This window comes from Zosterops lateralis (genome assembly GCF_965231275.1).
Source record: "Zosterops lateralis genome assembly, chromosome: 22".
NCBI classification, from domain to species: Eukaryota; Metazoa; Chordata; class Aves; order Passeriformes; family Zosteropidae; genus Zosterops; species Zosterops lateralis.
Genome location: NC_139782.1, coordinates 2621506 through 2641426, shown reverse-complemented (window position 1 = coordinate 2641426; position 19921 = coordinate 2621506). Strand labels below are relative to the sequence as shown.

Below are 19921 nucleotides of genomic sequence, written 5' to 3'. Positions count from 1 at the left end.
GAGAAAGTTTGTTTGTGTGTTATGCTGGGAAACCCCCTGTTGCAGTGATCTGGTGTTGCTATAACTGGACTTCCCATCTCTGAATATCTGTTGGAGGATGTAACACTTGCTAGTGCTCAGTCTTCCTTATACTGGTGTAACACTGAGGTTTCTGCGGAGAAACTTGGGTGAAAGTGTTCAGGGAGGAGTCAGATATGATGGTGATATAATCCTGGGAATGGTTGTACTTACTTAGTCTAGATACTTACAAAGCCTAGTCTGACCCTGCTGTTTTTCAACTGTTGCATGGCCCTTAATTTAGGATTGGATCACCATAGGGCCTGCTGGATGTATTTTGGTATTTGAGGAACTAGAGAGCAAATAGGGTCAAGATATGTGGTGGTACAGTTTTATCACAGAGTGTAATGCCTAAGGAGTTTAGTCATTGCTGGTCATTTTATGGTCTACCAACACAGCATCTTCATCTGTATTTTGGGAACAGTCAGGAGGGGCAGCATTAAAAAAGAAGCTCAGAGATTTCAATTCAAGCAGTAAAAAAAACACGTCTCCCTGAAGAATTTATAGGACTTGATGCCCCTGAGGCCCAGCCTGTCCCCACCATGTCGGGCACCGTGTCCATCCTCCAGCAATTTGCCAATGGCCTGAAGAGCCGCAGTGAGGAGACCAGGGCAAAGGCTGCCAAGGACCTGCAGCATTATGTCACCATGGAGCTGCGTGAGGTGAGTGCTGCAAGTGGGATTGTTCAGTGAGTGTGAGTGTGGGGTATGGGCTGGGTGCCTTGGCAGTGGGAGTTTTTGGAATGTGGAAGCTGATCTTGGAGAGGAGGTGGAGCACAGCAGGGAGCTTGTCTTTGCCCCCTGGCATGTAGGAGAGGTGAGACACAAACAGGTAGTCAAGTACCAGAGTAAGTAAACTTGCTGCATATAGGGCACAAATAAGAGAAACTATTTTAATTTATTTGATTTAATTTCTTTCTGTTTAAGTGGCATAAGAAACATTGTCTTTATGGAGGTTTTGGAGCAGGAGGGAGGGAGAGAATGCTGGAAGTTGATTTGAATTTGTTTTTGCTTTTACAGATGAGTCAGGAAGAATCTACCAGGTTTTACGATCAGCTGAACCATCACATATTTGAGCTGGTCTCTAGTTCTGATGCAAATGAAAGGAAGGGTGGCATTCTGGCTATAGGTGAGTGAAAGTGCATGATGCTTCTGCTGAGTTTTCTCTTCATGCAACTATCTTTAAGGACAGATTTTCGAAAGGAATGAGCTTTTATGCTTGAGGCCTGATGTCTGACAGCTCAGTACACTGGGTGTGTTCTAGTTGCTGGGTTCTGAAAATCTGTGTGAAATGTCAGCATGGGAGCTACTTAGAGTGGCTGAAAACCTGGTGCTTAATGGGCCCTGAGCTCTTCTGGGAGTTGAACATCAAATGTGAATACTGAGCACATGAAAATTCTGTTCTGGAGCTCAGCTGAGAACACTTTGTGCTGCCCCTTTATTTGTATCAGGCTGACTTTCTCAACTGTCTTCCATCTGGGGAGATTGGTTCTTGTTATGTCTACTTAACCTGGCTCCATAACAGCAACTTCCATCCCCAGGAGGGGCTCAGATAACTTCTGCTTTGAGTCTGATCAGCCTCTCCATTAGTGGCTCTGGCTGTGTGTTCTCTGTGAGGTTACAGAGCTGTCAATCCCCACTCCTGGGGAAGTCAGCTTGGGTAAATACTTTGCCTTCCAGGAGAGTGGCCTATATTGTAGCAGTTACTTCTCAAATAACCTAAGAGATGTTGGTTTAGGCTTATAGACATAATCATCCAGTCCCAATGTGTTTGAAGGCAGTGTAAATGCCTTAGAGAAATCCTTATTGATAATGTCAGATCTTAAGCTGACAGTAACACTTTCAAATTGTTTTGTGAATTTAGTGATGTTGAAAGGTGCCAACTTGACAACCCTGGACACTGATGGCCTTATTATCTACAGAGCAGGTACAACCCTGGCACTGGCAATGAAAGCTTTCTGCCATGCTGGTGCCTGATGAAGTGCCTCCACCCTGGCCAGGAGAGACTGTCTCTAGGGCTGAGAGGAGAGCATTTCCTTGGTCCATTCAGTCCTTGACTTTTCTTGTGAGGTGGACTAGCTATAGTCAGATAGTTGGATGCAGATGGATGTCTTTCTATTAAGGAATAGCTCTGTGCTCCCAGGGTGAATTATTTTTTTCTCTTTTAAAACTAAAAATGGAGAAAATATGAGGCTACCAGATGCATTTTCCCACTCACTTAAAAAGTTCAGGCTCAAAAGAATGATAGCCCTTTCCTGTTGCTTGATTATTTTTTTTTCCTGTGGATTTGCAGTTTAGGAGGACTTAATGGGAATCTTTAGGGAATGTGCAGGTAATACTAGCTCATCCAGGGGTTGCCTGCTGTCTGCTCACTGGCTGTTGGGGAGAACTGCAGCCTTGCTCCCTCTTTCTGCAGCGAGCCTCATCGGTGTGGAAGGAGGCAATGCCACCCGTATCGGCAGGTTTGCCAACTACCTGAGGAACCTCCTGCCATCCAATGACCCCGTTGTTATGGAAATGGCTTCCAAGGCCATCGGGAGGCTGGCAATGGCTGGGGACACCTTCACAGCTGAGTATGTGGAGTTTGAGGTAAAACGAGCTCTGGAGTGGCTGGGAGCTGACAGGAATGAAGGTCGTAGACATGCAGCTGTAAGTGATGCCTTTTTTGTTGTCGTGGGGTAGTTGGGGTTAGTGAGCAGTGGGAGGAAATGTGCACAGAAATCTGCAGGGAAGCTTTGGTCAGGATGGGAATGGCTGCCAGTGCATGTCTGAGAGTCTGTAATGCTCTCATGGCAGACAGTGCTGCTTCATTGCTTCTCCATTAGCCCAGTGACTAATGAGGACCAAGACACTGTTATGCTGGGAATTGTCAGAGTGTGGGGATGGAAACAGCTCACAGACATTGACAGTCTAAACAAGTGGGACTACACTGCAAAAGTTAGGAGGTTTGTCTCTGTGTGCTCATCTTCCAGATTGTTACTGTTTCCCTCCCCACCTCCAGGTTCTCGTCTTGCGTGAGCTGGCAATCAGCGTGCCTACCTTCTTCTTCCAACAAGTGCAGCCATTCTTTGACAATATATTTGTGGCTGTGTGGGATCCCAAACAGGCCATCCGAGAGGGAGCTGTCTCTGCCTTAAGAGCCTGCCTTATCCTCACCACGCAACGGGAGCCAAAAGAGATGCAGAAGCCCCAGTGGTACAGAGTAAGAAAATAACTTTGTTTTGAAGCAGCCCCTCATAGTGCAATGCAGATGTTGAAGTGCCAGTTTTCAGAAGAGCTGGCTAAGCTAAGGACCTGTGTCACTTTTGTCAGTAAAAAACTGCCTCTCCTTGAAAAGGGTTGAAAATATAATGGCTTCCAAAGTGAGTAGTTCCTTTAGCCTGTTACTGTAAAAGTAAGCAAGACTTAACTCCTTCAAGAATCCATTGTTCTATCTCATCTCCAGCTGTTGGACTTGACCTAGTTTTATAGCCATGCAATTATCTAGAGTCATCTCTTGCTTGTAGAGGGTTTTATTAGTGTAGATTAGACATAAGTGAGAAAGATAAGAATTCTTTTGTCTGAACCTTCGCTTGCCACCATTGTCACATGAATTCAAGCTTTGTGATATCAAATAAGTTTTGGAGAGTGCAGTCAAATGTTGTGACCTTGGATTTCTTGTAATCATATAAGTGCTGCAGATAGTGTTGAAGCTGATACTGTGCTGTTTGATTAGTGCTGTTGAACATGCTCTGCAGCAGAGTCCACAACTTTTGGGTGAATCAGAAGTTTGTTGTGTTATACTTCTATTATTATTCAGTTGAGGTTTGTGGCTACTCTTGGAAAATTCAGAACGTCAGTTACTCTTCATTTCCACAGGCTTTATTTCTGCATTGTCAGTGAGATTTTTTTTCTTTCCCCCAAGCATACATACGAAGAGGCTGAGAAGGGCTTTGATGAGACTTTGGCCAAAGAGAAAGGAATGAATCGTGATGACCGAATCCACGGTGCCTTACTGATCCTCAATGAGCTAGTGAGAATCAGCAGTATGGAGGGAGAGGTGAGCAAAGCAGCAAGGTGGAGATTTTGGGGATTGATTGAGAATGTATAGCAACTCTGCAGTCTATGGAAATATCCCGTAGTGTTGCAATGGGGTTGTTGGGTAGAAAACTCGTCTGAACATGGAGTTGAGCATTTAAGTGTGTCAGAGAAATAAAAGGGACAAGTTTGGGCTGAGGAGGTAATAAGCTCCAAGGGAAAGGCTATTAACTGAATTAAATACAACGAAAAAGATTTTTTCTATGGAGTGAGGACTCTGTTGCATGTTAGATACTCAAATATTTTTGCTAAATTTTACTCAGTTGATGTTTCGCAGCCATTTGGATATTAATTATACAGGATGCTATTCAGGAGACTTGGGTAACACTGTACTGGCAGTATCTTACTCAATTACTTTTTATTTTTTAATGCTTCTCTACTTTGTCCAGCGCCTTAGAGAGGAGATGGAAGAGATCACTCAGCAGCAGCTTGTGCATGACAAGTACTGCAAAGACCTGATGGGCTTCAGTACCAAGCCTCGCCACATTACTCCCTTCACGAGCTTCCAGTCTCTTCAGCCATCTCAGTCAAATGCTTTGGCTGGTCTCCTGGGGTACAGTGCTCACCAGGGAATTATGGGCTTTGCAACCTCCCCTGTCCCAGCAAAATCTACTTTGGTAGAAAGTCGATGCTGCAGGGATCTAATGGAAGAGAAATTTGATCAGGTATGTGTTTGTTGGGAGACAATTTGAGGAACATTCTCAGCATCTCTTCTTGCAGAGAAATTGTCCTTTTGTTTTTACTTAGCTGGCAATACTGGTTAGTATTGAACTGAGCCTTCAAAACTCAAAATTTACATGTGTCATGGCTTTGTCATTGTCTGTCTCGGGGCAAATGTTTTACTTCCTTTGGAAGCAGTCCTGATTATCCTTTTCTTTGATGGACTGTGAAATGTCAGTAGAATACTTAAAAGCACACAGATAATAAATATTTGTGCATTAATTGGCATCCTTTAAAACCTTCCTTCCAGGTCTGCCAGTGGGTTCTCAAGTGCAGAACCAGCAAAAATTCTCTGATCCAGATGACGGTTCTCAATCTGCTTCCGCGGTTGGCAGCTTTCCGTCCTTCAGCATTCACAGGTGACAAGGCAGATGGTTGGATGTTGGAAATGTTGCTGAATTTGGGCTGGAAGTTATCCAGCTCTCTTTGGTCCAGATGAACTTGTGCAAGCAGTGCACCAAATGTGGTGCTTGTTTGATGAGCACATTTCTCTGTGGGAGGACAGTCTTTTTTTTTTCAATAAGTGTGACTTGATAACTGATGCCAAAATGTTGCTCTGATGAAGAAAATAGATTGAAACCTATTGTCACAACTTGGTGATCAATATCATAAGACATAAACCCCTCCATTTTTGTTTTCTCCTCAGTATGTCAGACTTAGAGGAGAATTCTCTCTTGCTCTGACTCAGTATATCCCATGTATTATTAGAGTTCTCTTCCTTTTTCTCTGTTGCATGTGCTAGGAAATACCCGTCAACTTTAAACAGTTTTGTTGATTTATCAAGCAAATTTAGGAGAGTATCAGAGTTGGAGACAAGTCATCAAGCTGCTCTTAGTGGGTTAGAACAATTTTTGTGTAATTATTCCAAATTTCCAATCAATCATGAAACCAAGATGCTTGGATCTTACATGTGCATAAAACCTGTTGCAGTGGGAACGTTTTATAGCTCTTTCATTCTAGTGATTTTTCTTTTTAAAAACAAAGCCTTCTATAGTTTGAAATTTTTATTGTATGGTGACTTGTTTGCTGCTGATCATGTCATCAAATTTAATATGACTGTGTCTGTTTTCTAGTAGAGAAGGTCTGCTTTCTTGTAAAGGTTTAGTTGGAAATGTTATGCAACTGTATAAACCTAAATGAACTCTAATATCTCTATTGTTTTGTCTTGTGGGCAGCTGATCAGTATCTTCCAGACACCATGAATCATGTTCTCAGTTGTGTGAAGAAGGAGAAGGAGAGAACAGCAGCCTTCCAGGCCCTGGGTTTGCTTTCTGTGGCTGTGAGGTCTGAATTTCAAGCTTACCTACCAAAAGTCCTTGAAATCATAAAAGCAGCTCTTCCCCCAAAGGACTTTGCCCACAAGTAAGTGTGTGAAAGTTAGAGGAAGAAATGGAAACACTTGCTCTTTGTATAACTTTGGAATGTGGGATCAAATTCTTGTATTAAAATCAGAAATGTTTCTGTTAGACGGATACCACAGAAGTAGGATGAGGAAAGATATTTGCAAAATAGCAGCTCCTCATAATTATTTGGTCCCTTTCCAGGAGACAGAAATCTGTGCAGGTTGATGCCACAGTCTTCACCTGCATTAGTATGCTGGCACGAGCCATGGGACCCAGTATCCAGCAGGACATCAAAGAGCTTTTGGAACCAATGCTGGCTGTGGGCCTGAGGTAAGCATAAACCTCTTTTGCTGTTAGCTGCAGGATGGCATTGTCAGCCATACAGAGTGAGATCTTTGAAGTTTTCAGATTGAGAAGGGAGATTATTGCTTTTAAGTTGGCATAAGTGATCTTTCAGAAGATCACTATAGCTGTTTCAGAAGAATGGTATGTTTTAACTGTTAACTGGTCTGTTGAGTTATTTAAGAGCATTCATACCTCAGTAATGAGATCCTGTTGTAGAACAACTAGTCCAAAAGCAGTCTCCTTTATTTTCCACTATTCAAACACATTTGGCAGCAACCTGCAAAATTTTCAAAAGCATCTGACAGCCAGCAGACTCATGTCATATCAGACTGGCAGAGAAGGAGGGCTGAAATGCTGAGTGTTTGCTCCTGGCTTTTCACCTTTGTAGCTGACAGTTCTTATTGGAGGAATTAATCATGGAATTAAGTATGGAATGTGTGGAGAAAATTTTCAGGTAGCACAAGGCTGTTTAAATTATATTGTCACCTGGAAGTTAATTTAGTTGCTTTTTTGTTTAAAGAGTATAAGTGCAAGAAATCATTTAGATTTGTAACAGTATTATAGCAACATTGGCTAATGTAGTGATGTGTGCAGCAGTCCTGGGACTTTTCTCACCAGGTTTATCCAGGAAGGTGATTTCATGCCTCAGTTCACACAAGGACCCTGTGCTCTGCTTGCAGGTGCTGCCCTCATGTGCAAATGCCCACAATTACATTCTGATAGGCAAAGGCATAAATAAACAAAAGGTGAAATATGCACATCATTGTTTCTTTTCTAATGACTTTTTCTTGCTTCTTGCTCTCAGCCCTGCTCTAACAGCTGTGCTGTATGACCTGAGCCGTCAGATCCCACAGCTGAAGAAGGATATCCAGGATGGGCTGCTGAAAATGCTCTCTCTTGTTCTGATGCACAAGCCTCTGCGACATCCAGGCATGCCAAAGGGCCTTGCCCACCAGCTGGCCTCCCCCAGCCTCACCAACATCCCAGAGGCCAGTGATGTGGGGAGCATCACCCTTGCCCTTCGTACACTTGGTAGCTTTGAGTTTGAAGGTAAGATGGAATAAGGAAACAGGGTGCAAGGGTGTGGGCCTGATATTTCTGGGTCTGAGAGATTTTAGCCTGCTAGCAGCTGCTAACTTTTTCCCAGGGAAAAATTTCTCAAGAAAGCTTCTTCTCCAAACAGTCTTGGCAAACAATTATTCTTTCTCTAAACAATCTTTCTCCAGGTGGTGTTTAGCTGTTTCTCTGGTTTAACCAATGGGATCAGAGAGATATCTTTCCTATTCACCAATCATGTTAAGTCTGTATCAGAACACCTTGTAAAAGGCAGTAAGAATTAGACAGTGAAGCCTTCTTTTCTATGCTCTTTGCCTTCTGAAATATTTGGAGTCTCTCATCTTTCTTTAGTGTCCTACAACGACACAAGGGTATACGGGATATAAACAGCTGGCACATTGGAGTAAAGTACAGATCACAGGAAAATTCTGGCAGCATGTTCTTTAAACTCCTGTTCCATGGTAAAACTGGTACTTGAGGTGTAAACTTGTGTCTGACCACCCATCTTCCTCTTTCCAGGCCACTCCCTGACTCAGTTTGTCCGGCACTGCGCCGATCACTTCCTGAACAGCGAGCACAAGGAGATCCGCATGGAGGCCGCCCGCACCTGCTCTCGCCTGCTCACACCCTCCATCCACTTGATCAGTGGCCATGCCCATGTGGTCAGTCAGACAGCAGTGCAGGTTGTGGCTGATGTCCTCAGCAAGCTGCTTGTAGTTGGAATAACTGACCCAGGTTAGTGTGGGATTCAGAGAAAAGGGTTCTCCTACCCCCTGTTAATTTTATCATGTAAGCAGGTGATGATTTTAAGAATAGAAATAGAATTCGTAATAGAATTTGAACATATTTGCCACTAAAATTAAGCTGTCACTTGGTAAGTTAGAAAAAAAAGTCTCTCAATTTCTTTTTCCATATTTTGAATATTGAGGTATTAATAGAACACAAGTGAAAAATGCTCCAGCTGTGCCCTTGGTAATCCTTTGAACTAAGTAGAACACTGAGACCCCTTTTGCTGCTGTTCTGAGTCACAGCCTTAAATTTTGTAGTTTGGGAAGGAATTGGGAATTTCTTGTTGAAACTTCATACTTGATTTTTTTTATTCTTTCACTTGAACTTCTCTCAGGTTGCCACATAGCATCCAAAAGTGACACTTGCAGGTGCAAGAGCTTGGCACTGTAGTGACTTGGTTATTGGGGCCTGCTGAGTGGTGCAGAGATTTCTGGGCTGACCTGTCCTGTTTTTTGTGTGTGAAACCCTGATACACTGTCTTGTCTGAGGAAGCTCTTGTAAAGAATTTTTGAGGCTGTTTTGTGGACAAAGGCAAAAAAAAAGGAGCAGGAATTTAGTGCGTTTAAAGAGAAATAAATGTATTCTTGCAGACCCTGATATACGTTTCTGCGTGTTGGCCTCTCTGGATGAGCGGTTCGATGCTCACCTTGCCCAGGCTGAAAACTTGCAAGCTCTTTTTGTGGCCCTGAATGATCAAGTGTTTGAAATCCGAGAGCTGGCCATCTGCACTGTGGGGCGCCTGAGCAGCATGAACCCTGCCTTTGTCATGCCTTTCCTTAGAAAGATGTTAATCCAGGTAAGAAGGAGGGATGCCTGCAGGGAAAACAGAATATTTGGTGTTCAGACTAAGCTGGTGGTAAAGAACTGGGCTATCCAGCTGTAAATGCATGGAGAGTGGGGTAATCAGTCTCTTTTGGAAAATAGTTATTGCCTAGCTTAGTGGGTTTCAGCAGATCTTCCTCATGATGGATGTTTGGACTGAAGCTCTGTGGATGTATTAGAAGGGAAAGGAAGGATGGCAGTTGTGTTTCATCTCTAGTCATCATGCCAGAGTGCTTTCCATCTCTGTTGAAGAAGAAAGTTCTGTGGTGCTTTTAGGTGAATACATGGTACCTCTTTATCAACACAGATTTTGGAGCCATCCCTTTCATGCTAATTAATTTTAGCTTAATTTAAGATATATTATAGTGGAGTGAATTGTAGAACAACCTTTACAAGTGCTGAGTTGTGACAGAAGGAAATGCAAAGAATTTTTACCTTACCTTTATTTTCCTTGTTTGCTTGCTCCCATTTTCTCTTGTACAGATTCTAACAGAGCTGGAGCACAGTGGTGTTGGCAGAATTAAAGAGCAAAGTGCCAGAATGTTGGGTCACCTGGTTTCTAATGCCCCACGCCTCATCCGTCCCTACATGGAGCCTATCCTTAAGGTAGAGTCTCTGCATTTCCCGGTGACTTGAATGACACAGCAAGTGGTTACATGGTCCTCAGAAGCTGCAGTTCTTTTGCTTCATCATAGCAAGAAAAAACCCCAAATTGGTGTAGGTGTTACACACAGAAATGCACATAGGGGACAGTTTAGCCTAATTCAATTCCAGATTTGTATAATATTTGTGACACCCAAGTTTCTTTTGCTTTGAAATTCTTACTATGATTGTGGGGTCAATTTCAGGTGTTAACAAAAGGAAAGAGAATTTTGAGTACTCTTTAAACATGTTCTAATTTGTCCCACTGTCACTCACCAGGCACTGATTGTGAAACTGAAAGATCCTGATCCAGATCCCAATCCAGGTGTGATTAACAATGTCCTAGCTACCATAGGGGAGCTTGCACAGGTAGGGATATACTGCAGACACCTCTTTGCTGGGCTTGTTGAAGTTTTGGGAATGCTGGATGAAGGCTGAATTTTTGTCTTTCAATAGGTCAGTGGGCTGGAGATGAGGAAGTGGGTGGATGAGCTCTTCATTATAATTATGGACATGCTACAGGACTCCTCCCTGCTGGCTAAAAGACAAGTAAGAGTTTACAATTGTACTAAGTTTGACAGCTGCTGTGACAAGGGCTGTAACAAAATACCCACACATCCCATCATAGCTGCTAAAGTGAACCTTTAAACCCCTCAAGTCTCTCTAGTGGAGTTACATTCACAGTACGGAGGTGAGGGGTTACAGTGCCTGTTGTGACATAGTTCAGAGCTGTTGGAGGAAAAACAAGAAGGAAAAAAAAGCTGGTTTTATTGGAAGGCTTGGACTCACTGAATTGAATGTTTATTTGAATTGTACCACTAAGTGAAAGCAATTGTGACAGCCTAAGATATTGTTGATTATTACTTTCTTTGCTATTGCTTATAGAAAAATGTACTTTATAGAGGCTTTCCAACCATGGACTGTGGTTTTCTGTATGATCCTAAAATGCTCAAAGAAGCTTTACAGAAGTTGAGTGACTGATGTATCTGAAGGCATAATAAATTCCCTGGTCAAAATTAATTTTCTCTGGCTTTATCTCTGTAGGTGGCTCTTTGGACACTGGGGCAGCTTGTGGCCAGCACTGGTTATGTGGTAGAACCATACAGGAAGTACCCAACTTTGCTGGAGGTGCTTCTGAACTTCCTGAAGACTGAGCAGAACCAGGGCACCCGCAGAGAGGTATGAACATGAAACTATCACACAACCACTTAGAAAAGCTTTTTGGGAAGAGAGAACTGCGAAATAAATGTACCTGCATAGATTTGAGGCAGAGAGGGAGAGATCATTGTTGTGGTTGAGCAAAATACAATAAGCAGAATTAAGAGAATGTATGTGTTAAGTCAGTGAAATGGCTTCCAGAAGCTGGATGGAAATCATTGTTTTTTCCAAGCAGTCACTTCGGTTCAAGATCTTCCCTCTTAAATCATCAAGATCTTTTCAAATATGGGGGGTTGAGTGTTGTCTTTGGCCTTAGTGATGAAGTTCTGGTGAATTTTCTTTGTGTCATTTCAGGCTATTCGTGTGTTAGGGCTGCTGGGTGCTTTGGACCCTTACAAACACAAAGTGAACATTGGCATGATCGATCAGTCACGAGATGCTTCAGCTGTGAGCCTCTCGGAGTCCAAATCCAGCCAGGATTCTTGTAAGCATCTCAATTTCTTTCAGATAGACAGCTTTATGATCTACAAACAGATCTTGACTGTTACTGGTTTGTCTCCTCTTTTTAAAGAATCGTTAGTGTATATGTTTTCAACTTAGACTTAGATGTTCCTGAACCCATATTCAAGACTATTTAATAACTAATTCATGACACTGCCTTCTTTATCCTAGCTGACTACAGCACCAGTGAGATGTTGGTGAACATGGGCAACCTCCCTCTGGATGAGTTCTATCCAGCTGTCTCTATGGTGGCCCTGATGAGAATTTTCCGAGACCAGTCCCTGTCCCAGCACCACACTATGGTAGTTCAGGCCATCACCTTTATTTTCAAATCCCTTGGACTGAAGTGTGTGCAGTTCCTGCCCCAGGTCATGCCAACGTTCCTTAATGTAATTCGGGTGTGTGATGGTGCCATCCGAGAGGTGAGTGTGCATGGGACCACTCCTTCTTCCTGTCCCACTGTGTGAAATTAAGAATCCATTTCCTTGAAGAGACTGTGACTGGCTTTGGGCATTGCTGTGCTATGTGTTGATATGCTAAGCATGCTGCAGAAGTGAGGTTCAGCTTTGCTTTTTCCCTTCTGTGAGCATTTGCTGGAATGTCCAGTGCAAACAAGATTTTTGCTTTTTATTGAAACAGCTGCTTCTGAGCATAATCCTTGGAAGGCCAGTATTTGATTTTGTGCTTTCATCAAGCTGTTCTTGTTTAGGAAAACACCTGTGCAGCTTGCAGATCTTTCAGTGATCTCTGTGTTAATACTCTGTGGCAAATGGTATTATTAAATAATATAAGGGTAGATTATTCAAATTTCTGGTGCAGTCATGTATTTTGGCTCATCTCTGAAAAGGAAAACTCAATTTGATACAGTCTGCTAACATTTACAGCAGCATGGGTGGTGATTCCACAGCAGTGCTTTCTCTTCCTTCCCGCTTAAGTTACAGTTACAGAAGGAAATGAGAATTGTGTGAAGATGATGATGGGCTTAAGGTGCACCTAACCAGAGATGGCTGCTGTTTGCCAAGGCTTTTCTTCAGGCAGCCAAATGCTCTGGGGTGTGAAGGGCACTTTGTACTTGTTGCTGCTGCTGTGTTTTATAGGTGGGAAGGGTGCTCCCTTAGCAGAATCCCAACTCTGCTCTAGACCTGCTGTTTTCTCCCAGCCTGAACTACTGCTGAGATTTTAAGGAGAACATCTCACGTCTGGGTTGGCTGAGGTTCTAGACCTGACTGATCTAACTTGCTTGAAAGCTATGCAGTTGTGCCCACTCTGTTTAAAAATTTTCAGGTAAAAGAAGATGGTGAAAGTGTACTGGGGAGAAGAGCTGAGGTGGGTATGCGTGACATAAAGCCTAAAAGAGGAAGGTCCTTGTCCTGTATGTAAGCATTCTCTCACTACACCAAAAAACAGGCACAGTACAGGAGGAGCTCAGAGTTCATTTTTGGTAAATGTATGTGTACTGTTCTCACTAAAGACGCTGAGATTATTTCTTATTTACTACTCATGAAAATATTCTCTTTTTATGAGCTCCATGTTGTATTTTGTCACTGTAGTCTTCAAAAACTGCATGAAGAAATGACATTTAATAGATGATAACTTACAATTCCCTATTTTTTGAAGAGAAAACAGACTATCTACATCAAAGCTATTTAACCCACGTGATTTCATACCACTTTAACATTCATTGTCACAATTGAATGTTTAAGATTGTATTGTGGTGAAAGGAATTGCAAAACAATCATAGTGCATCCAAATAAAATTGTCTAAGTCAAAATTCTTCTTGGTGGTGAAGAATGGATGGTGTAATCAACCATCTTTTTAAAAAATGTGGTGTTTCTGGCAAGGACCTAACTGCCTTCCCCAGTAACTTTTCACCAATATATCTTGGTGGGGATGGGAAAGAGTACAGGACTATCTTAAAATGTGTGTCAGTTTTCAGGCAGGGGGAAAAGGCCAGGGGCTAAATTTTTGGAAGCATCCTTCAAATCTAAATTACAATGCTCTGTAATTGAGGTGTCTGTGCTTGCAAGTCTGTTCTGACATTATAGATTTGCTGACACTTCATGAACCCATTTGTATGCTTGAGTGTCTGAGGCTTTGAGCTCACAATTTTTTTTTTGTCAAGCTGGGGAGAAACTCAGCCAATAAACCCAAAATCACTTTTCTTCCTCTCTCCCCTCTTAAAAAACAACAACAATAAAAATTAACCAAAACCCTACAAAACTCAAACTGCTGAGCTGAAGCTGCCAAGAATTTAGCCCCAGATTTTGAGCACGTAGGAGCTGTGCATGCTATTTGTTTGGTAAATGAGCTTGCAATTGCCTGTGAAACTCTTCACCCAGTGGCTTTGATATTTGGATAAGCTACAGTGATTATTACACATTTCTTCCCTTCCAGTTCCTGTTCCAGCAGCTGGGAATGTTGGTGTCCTTTGTGAGGAGTCATATTCGGCCCTATATGGATGAAATTGTCACCCTGATGAGAGTGAGTGCAATCTTTAAGCCAGTACTTTACTGTCACAGAAAGGTGGACAGTGCATATATTTGAAGTATTAATTGTATTTTGAAATTATTTATTTGAATTTACAATATACATTATTGGTAGTAACTGGAGTAAGTGTAGCTTCAGGTTCTGATAGTGACTAAGTTATTTCAGTGCTTGGATTTTGTGCACTTACTACTTTCAGAAACATAGTTTTAGCAAGAGGTATCTGGAGTTCATAAGTAGGTGTCACTTCACATCATTTTCACTAAATGTTTGTAAACTTGTAGAAGGGTAAGGAAAAAGCAGTTTTCCAGAGCTTGTTTTCAACAACAATAAATGTACTGGAGGTGCAGAGTGTTTTAAAAACAGAAAGTATATTCCCCCTACAATCTTGAATTTATCTACAGGCTGTCTCTTACAGTTTGTTTTTCTTGTAATTAGTACAGCTCAGCTGAAGAACTGCTGGATTTTTTTTCCCTTTTTTTCTTTCTTCTGTAGGACTTCTGGGTTATGAACAACTCTATACAGAGCACAATTATCCTGCTCATTGAGCAGATTGTGGTAGCTCTGGGAGGCGAATTCAAGCTTTACCTGCCTCAGCTCATTCCTCACATGTTACGGGTCTTCATGCACGACAACAGTCAGGGTCGCATTGTTTCTGTGAAGGTGAGTGTGGGGCTGCAGCAGCTGCTGTGCTTTGGGCACTGCCAGGGCAGGTGTGTGCCCACTATGCCATGCTCAGCAGGGCTCCTTTGCTCGTGTGTCACACAATCAAATAGGGCAGGTACAGTTCAGTGGCTTGGCGTGAAATGATGCAGGGTTGAAGAAACTTCTTGTATATTGACTTGTTTAAAATGGATCTTGTCTATGACTTTGAGTCACAGTGGGTCCTTTTGGTTGAAGGATGTGATTCTCCCCCTCTGTTCTACTCTTGTGAGACCCCACTTGGAGCATTATGTACAGTTCTGGTGTCCTCAATATAAGAAGGACATGAAACTGTTGGAGCAGGTCCAGAGAAGGCCACAAAGTTGATAAGAGAACTGGAGCACCTCCCCTATGAAGACAGGCTGAGAAAGTTGGGGCTCTTCAGCCTGGAGAAGAAAAGATTGTGTAGAGAGCCACCATATGAAAGGAGCTACAGGGCAGCCAGAGGGAGACCCTTTGTCAGGAACTGAAGTGACAGGAAAAGGAGTAACAGGTACAAATGGAAAGAGGGGAAATTTAGGTTAGATATTAAAAAGAAATTCTTTACTGCAAGGGTGGTGAGACACTGGAACAGGTTATATGTAGAAGCTGTGGATGCCCCAACCTTGGCAGGGTTCAGAGTCAGGCTAGATATGGCCTCGAGCAACCTGGTTTAGTGGAAGGTGTCCCAGCCCATGGCAGGGGGGGATTTGACTAGCTGATCTTTAAGATTTGTTCAAACCCCTTGACATTCTACTCTTCTATGATTTTTCTTCCCAGCTCCTTAATGCAATCCAGCTCTTTGGAGCTAACCTGGATGACTACCTGCATTTGTTACTACCTCCCATTGTAAAGCTATTTGATGCCCCAGATGTCCCTTTGGTAGCTCGCAAGTAAGTGCTGGTGGCTTTCCAGTCTCTCCCTTTGCAGTTTTACCTGTGATATCCAAGTCCTGCAGTGGCTGAACGTTTACAATGAAATACCACTTAGTCCCTTCCTCAGCTTTTCTGTGTTAAATCATTATGGAAGGTTATTTTTGTTTGGACATCACAGCAGCCTTACTAGCTTTTTGGGTTTGTCGGTGGGTTTTGGTTGGGATTTTTTGTTAGTTTGTTTGTTTTGGTTTTTGTTGTTGTTGTTGTTTCTTTGGGGTTTTTAAAAATTTCTGATTCTCACCTGCCAGTACTTTAGTCACTTGTGAACTGTCCTGCACGTACTAGCTGCATTTACAGAGTTCTGGTGGCCTGTTTTTCCTATTATTATTAATCCTAGGAGGACTGAGCACTAAAGCATTTTACAGTCTCATTTCTTCTTTCTTAACACTCTGAGAGATAAGTTCTTCCCTCTTTTTGCTCTGCCTTTAGAGCTGCTCTAGAAACAGTGGACCGCTTGACAGAGTCCCTGGATTTCACAGATTACGCGTCTCGGATTATCCATCCCATCGTACGGACACTAGATCAGAGCCCTGAGCTACGAACAACTGCAATGGACACCCTCTCCTCTCTGGTGTTCCAGCTGGGAAAGAAGGTAATATTGTTCTTTGGCTTGAAAGCTCACAGAAGGTGTGACTGTCCCAAAGATCAAGTTGAAGTTTAAAGTTGAAGTTTTGTAATACACTAGTGGATTTCCAAGAGAACTGATTTTTCTTCTCTTAGTTGTTTCTGGAATTGAGAGTTACTGAGATCTAACTGTCAGAATTGGTTTCTCATCAATGAAGCAATGTGATGGAATTTTACTGCTCTTGGTACCGCTGAGTAACAAGTTTATGATTGCATTCCCTTTTACAGTACCAGATTTTTATCCCAATGGTGAACAAAGTCCTGGTGCGACACAGAATTAACCACCAACGCTATGATGTTCTCATCTGCAGGATTGTAAAGGTAAGCTGACAAGTTTACAGTTGTTTGTACTTTTGGGATGTTCCTCAGTTGAAACTGATGTGGCTGGAACCTTCACTTGGATTTACTCATAAAATGAGGAGTGGTTGTTGCTCTGTGTTAAATGCAGCTTTCTAAGGTGACTTTGAAGTTTGCATTGGGAAATGTTTTGTCTACTGGTATTAAATATTTCCTATAGAAAAATCATGGCAAGTTCTAGGGAAGAATTTAGACTTGTAGCCAGTGCCATTACTATTCTTTTACTTGGTAGTTCTTAAATGTGGATTTATCCTATTCTTACCATGGTTTCAGGACTTGAGGAGACCTTGTTATCTCAGTACTTTCTATGGAATGTGTTACATTTTAAAAATTTAGTAACTGGCTTCCAATTTGTGTGGAACAAGCAACTAGCACATCAAATAAGCAAGAGTGCTTGTTTTAATGTACATTATTTTATCTTTTTATACTAGGAGCCAAGACTTCTTGACAGTTACCTTGAGTAGCAAAGAGGGCTCTGGCTTACAAGGTGTAATCATTGTAATGAAACATGGTTATTTGCTTGACAGATTTTGCTGTAAGATTTTGCTGCAAGTGCTCTGACTTTTTTGGCTTGTTGAGAATTGCTTTCATGTGTGTGTGGATGTGATCTTCACTGTACACCAATTTTTGTAGGGTTACACTCTTGCTGATGAAGAGGAGGATCCCCTGATTTATCAGCATCGAATGTTGAGAAGCAACCAGGGAGAAACTTTGGCCAGTGGTCCTGTGGAAACAGGTCCCATGAAGAAATTACATGTGAGCACCATCAACCTGCAGAAGGTAAGGCTGGAGCCTTCACAGCATGAATTGGCTACTGAAGGGAGTTAATGTGTCACACTGAAGGAGTTTTGTCTGGTGCACCTGAACTACATTTAATTATACTGCTTTTATATTGCTTTTCTACTTTGTACAAAACTGAGGTCAAAGTAGTGTCTGAGACTCTTTAACATTAGAAGGTGTTGAGCAACTTTAAATATAGGAGACCTTGAACTATTAGACTATTAATAGCTGTGAAGTAATCTTTACACTTGCTTGCTGTTTAAAATATGAACAAGACTTTCAAGATCACAGTGAATAATCTCTCACTATTAGAGACATCTATTTCAGAGCCTCTGCCTTTTTTCATATTTTTGCTTTTGCTCCGCTTATATCTTAGTTTTATATTTTCTTGAAGGCAGAACTTAGTAGGTAAGCACTGGCTAGTTTGAACAGTACATGCATGCAGCACATAGTTCAGTAATGGGATAGCTTGGTTTGAAAATGCTGGACTTAAAAATGTAATTCTAAATGTATTAAGGATTTTTAAGCTGATGTTTCAACAATGGCTTCAGCTCTACATGGATTTTTGTAGAGAAAGGATTGTTCATGTTAAATACTTGACATGTCATGACAGGAATACATTTAGGGAAAATTTCTTAAATGTGAGACTTAAGTACTGCAGATTATCTGGTAAAGGTAATGGATTTCAGAAAATTGAAAAGGAATTCTCAGCATGTGGTCTGGAGCTGTACAGAACTAATGCTGCCTCTGATGGATTTCTTCTGCTTTTGGGTAGTGCTTTGTTTGGTAGGTGAATTGTCTTCCTTTGTACTGCAGGCCTGGGGAGCAGCAAGAAGAGTTTCCAAAGATGACTGGTTGGAATGGTTAAGGAGACTGAGTTTGGAGCTGCTCAAAGATTCTTCCTCCCCATCCCTGCGCTCGTGTTGGGCCCTGGCTCAGGCCTATAATCCCATGGCTCGGTACAGTATTCCTGGACTTTTGTCTCACTTGAAATGGCAGATGGAAGCCAGATATTATAAGGAAAAAAAGAAGGTTGTTTAGAAGCTCTTAGGTTTCATAAACAGAGATGGTTTCTGCTTTGGCATAAATGAAAGAGCCAACAGCTTGATTTCATTTCCAGCCTTCCTAGTTGGCTGCCCCGTGATGTGCACAAAATCTTTTATTGAAATTCTGCATATTAGTCTAGAAATAACATAAGTGGAGCTGGAAAAACAGAATATGAAATAGTTTTGAGTATTTACCATGGGGAATAAAAATGGCTCTGAGTGGAATAAACTGCAGTGCTTTTTTGCAACCAACATGTTTGGAGAAACTTTGATAGCATATGATAGTACAACATTTCTATTACTGTAGTATACCAACCTATTCTATATTTTTTAAATGAAGAATTCATGAAAGTTACCTTTATAAAAACTAATCACCATTTTTGGCAGGTAGGAATGTAAGTATATTTTTTAGCTCTCTTTCTCTGAGTAAGAAGGTGACTGTCAAACGGACCTTTTCTCATGAACCCCCACTTCACACTGTCTTTTGTGTTCCTCCCCAGGGACCTCTTCAATGCTGCTTTTGTTTCATGCTGGTCTGAGCTGAATGAGGACCAGCAGGATGAGCTGATCCGGAGCATTGAGTTGGCCTTGACCTCTCAGGATATTGCAGAAGTCACTCAGACTCTCCTGAACTTGGCAGAATTCATGGAGCATAGTGACAAGGTAGAGATGCTCTTGGGCAGCTCCACCTGGTGCTGGTGGCCACTGTGTGGAGTTCATGGCTACTTTGTGATCCTCATCCTGCTTTTGATGTGTGTGCTCCTTCCCAGGGCCCCCTGCCTTTGAGAGATGACAATGGCATTGTCCTTCTGGGGGAAAGAGCTGCCAAATGTCGAGCATATGCCAAGGCCCTTCACTACAAAGAGCTGGAATTTCAAAAGGGTCCCACCCCAGCTATTCTGGAGTCTCTCATCAGGTAGGACCACAACTGGTGAGGTTTCTGCTTTTGCAGTAGCTACAATTTAAGATACCATTTAAGGATTAATCTAGGCAATTCTTAGGACTTTACTCTGTCACAAGATGTTGTTAAACTACTTGCAACTGTGCCATTTTAACTGCTGAGTTTGTCCTTCTACTGTGTGGTTAAAACTGTGGTAGAATCCCAGGGAAGTTTTGCAGGAAAAAGTTCTGGTTTCCCTCTCTCACCCTTCAAGTTCACTATGGAATGTCATGAAATGGCTGCAGGTTAAATGAGACAAATTTCTACATATAAATAAGTCAGAAAAGTTGAAGTTCTTAATTAAAATTTCTCGTCACATTCTACTGATTTAGCTTAGACAGGTCTCATTGCTCATATGTCCAATAGAAGATATTATAAAGTGTGTGTTGTTTCTGAGCTTTGTCAGTAACACAGGTGTTAGCGTGAAATACCTGCACAGGATTTAGTGCTAAACTACGTGTTTTAAAATGTGAATCTCTGTTCCATATCACAGAAATGTTAGCTCAGCTATTTGAGATGTACAAATTGATTTTGGTTGAGCAAAAACTTAACTTTGTCTTTATAC

At 41.9% G+C, this 19921-nt stretch overlaps 1 protein-coding gene across 2 annotated transcripts in view; it reads left to right on the top strand.

Annotated features, from left to right (window-relative positions):
* Nucleotides 1-19921, top strand: part of MTOR (mechanistic target of rapamycin kinase) — a 64199-nt gene that overhangs the window by 561 nt on the left and 43717 nt on the right. Inside the window, exons 2-29 of one of the 2 annotated variants that reach the window (XM_083876878.1) lie at nt 556-719; nt 1077-1185; nt 2473-2705; nt 3058-3258; nt 3961-4095; nt 4523-4798; nt 5104-5212; nt 6029-6215; nt 6398-6526; nt 7347-7591; nt 8117-8332; nt 8977-9182; nt 9692-9814; nt 10130-10219; nt 10307-10399; nt 10895-11029; nt 11363-11492; nt 11681-11931; nt 12794-12835; nt 13904-13990; nt 14489-14656; nt 15455-15567; nt 16039-16201; nt 16462-16554; nt 17224-17370; nt 18187-18329; nt 18917-19079; nt 19187-19332. In XM_083876878.1, the coding sequence (XP_083733004.1) occupies nt 600-719; nt 1077-1185; nt 2473-2705; nt 3058-3258; nt 3961-4095; nt 4523-4798; nt 5104-5212; nt 6029-6215; nt 6398-6526; nt 7347-7591; nt 8117-8332; nt 8977-9182; nt 9692-9814; nt 10130-10219; nt 10307-10399; nt 10895-11029; nt 11363-11492; nt 11681-11931; nt 12794-12835; nt 13904-13990; nt 14489-14656; nt 15455-15567; nt 16039-16201; nt 16462-16554; nt 17224-17370; nt 18187-18329; nt 18917-19079; nt 19187-19332 (4253 nt within the window). In that variant the 5' untranslated portion in view covers nt 556-599. The remainder of the gene's footprint in view (nt 1-555; nt 720-1076; nt 1186-2472; nt 2706-3057; nt 3259-3960; nt 4096-4522; nt 4799-5103; nt 5213-6028; nt 6216-6397; nt 6527-7346; nt 7592-8116; nt 8333-8976; nt 9183-9691; nt 9815-10129; nt 10220-10306; nt 10400-10894; nt 11030-11362; nt 11493-11680; nt 11932-12793; nt 12836-13903; nt 13991-14488; nt 14657-15454; nt 15568-16038; nt 16202-16461; nt 16555-17223; nt 17371-18186; nt 18330-18916; nt 19080-19186; nt 19333-19921) is intronic. The other variant, XM_083876879.1, reaches the window with a different exon arrangement.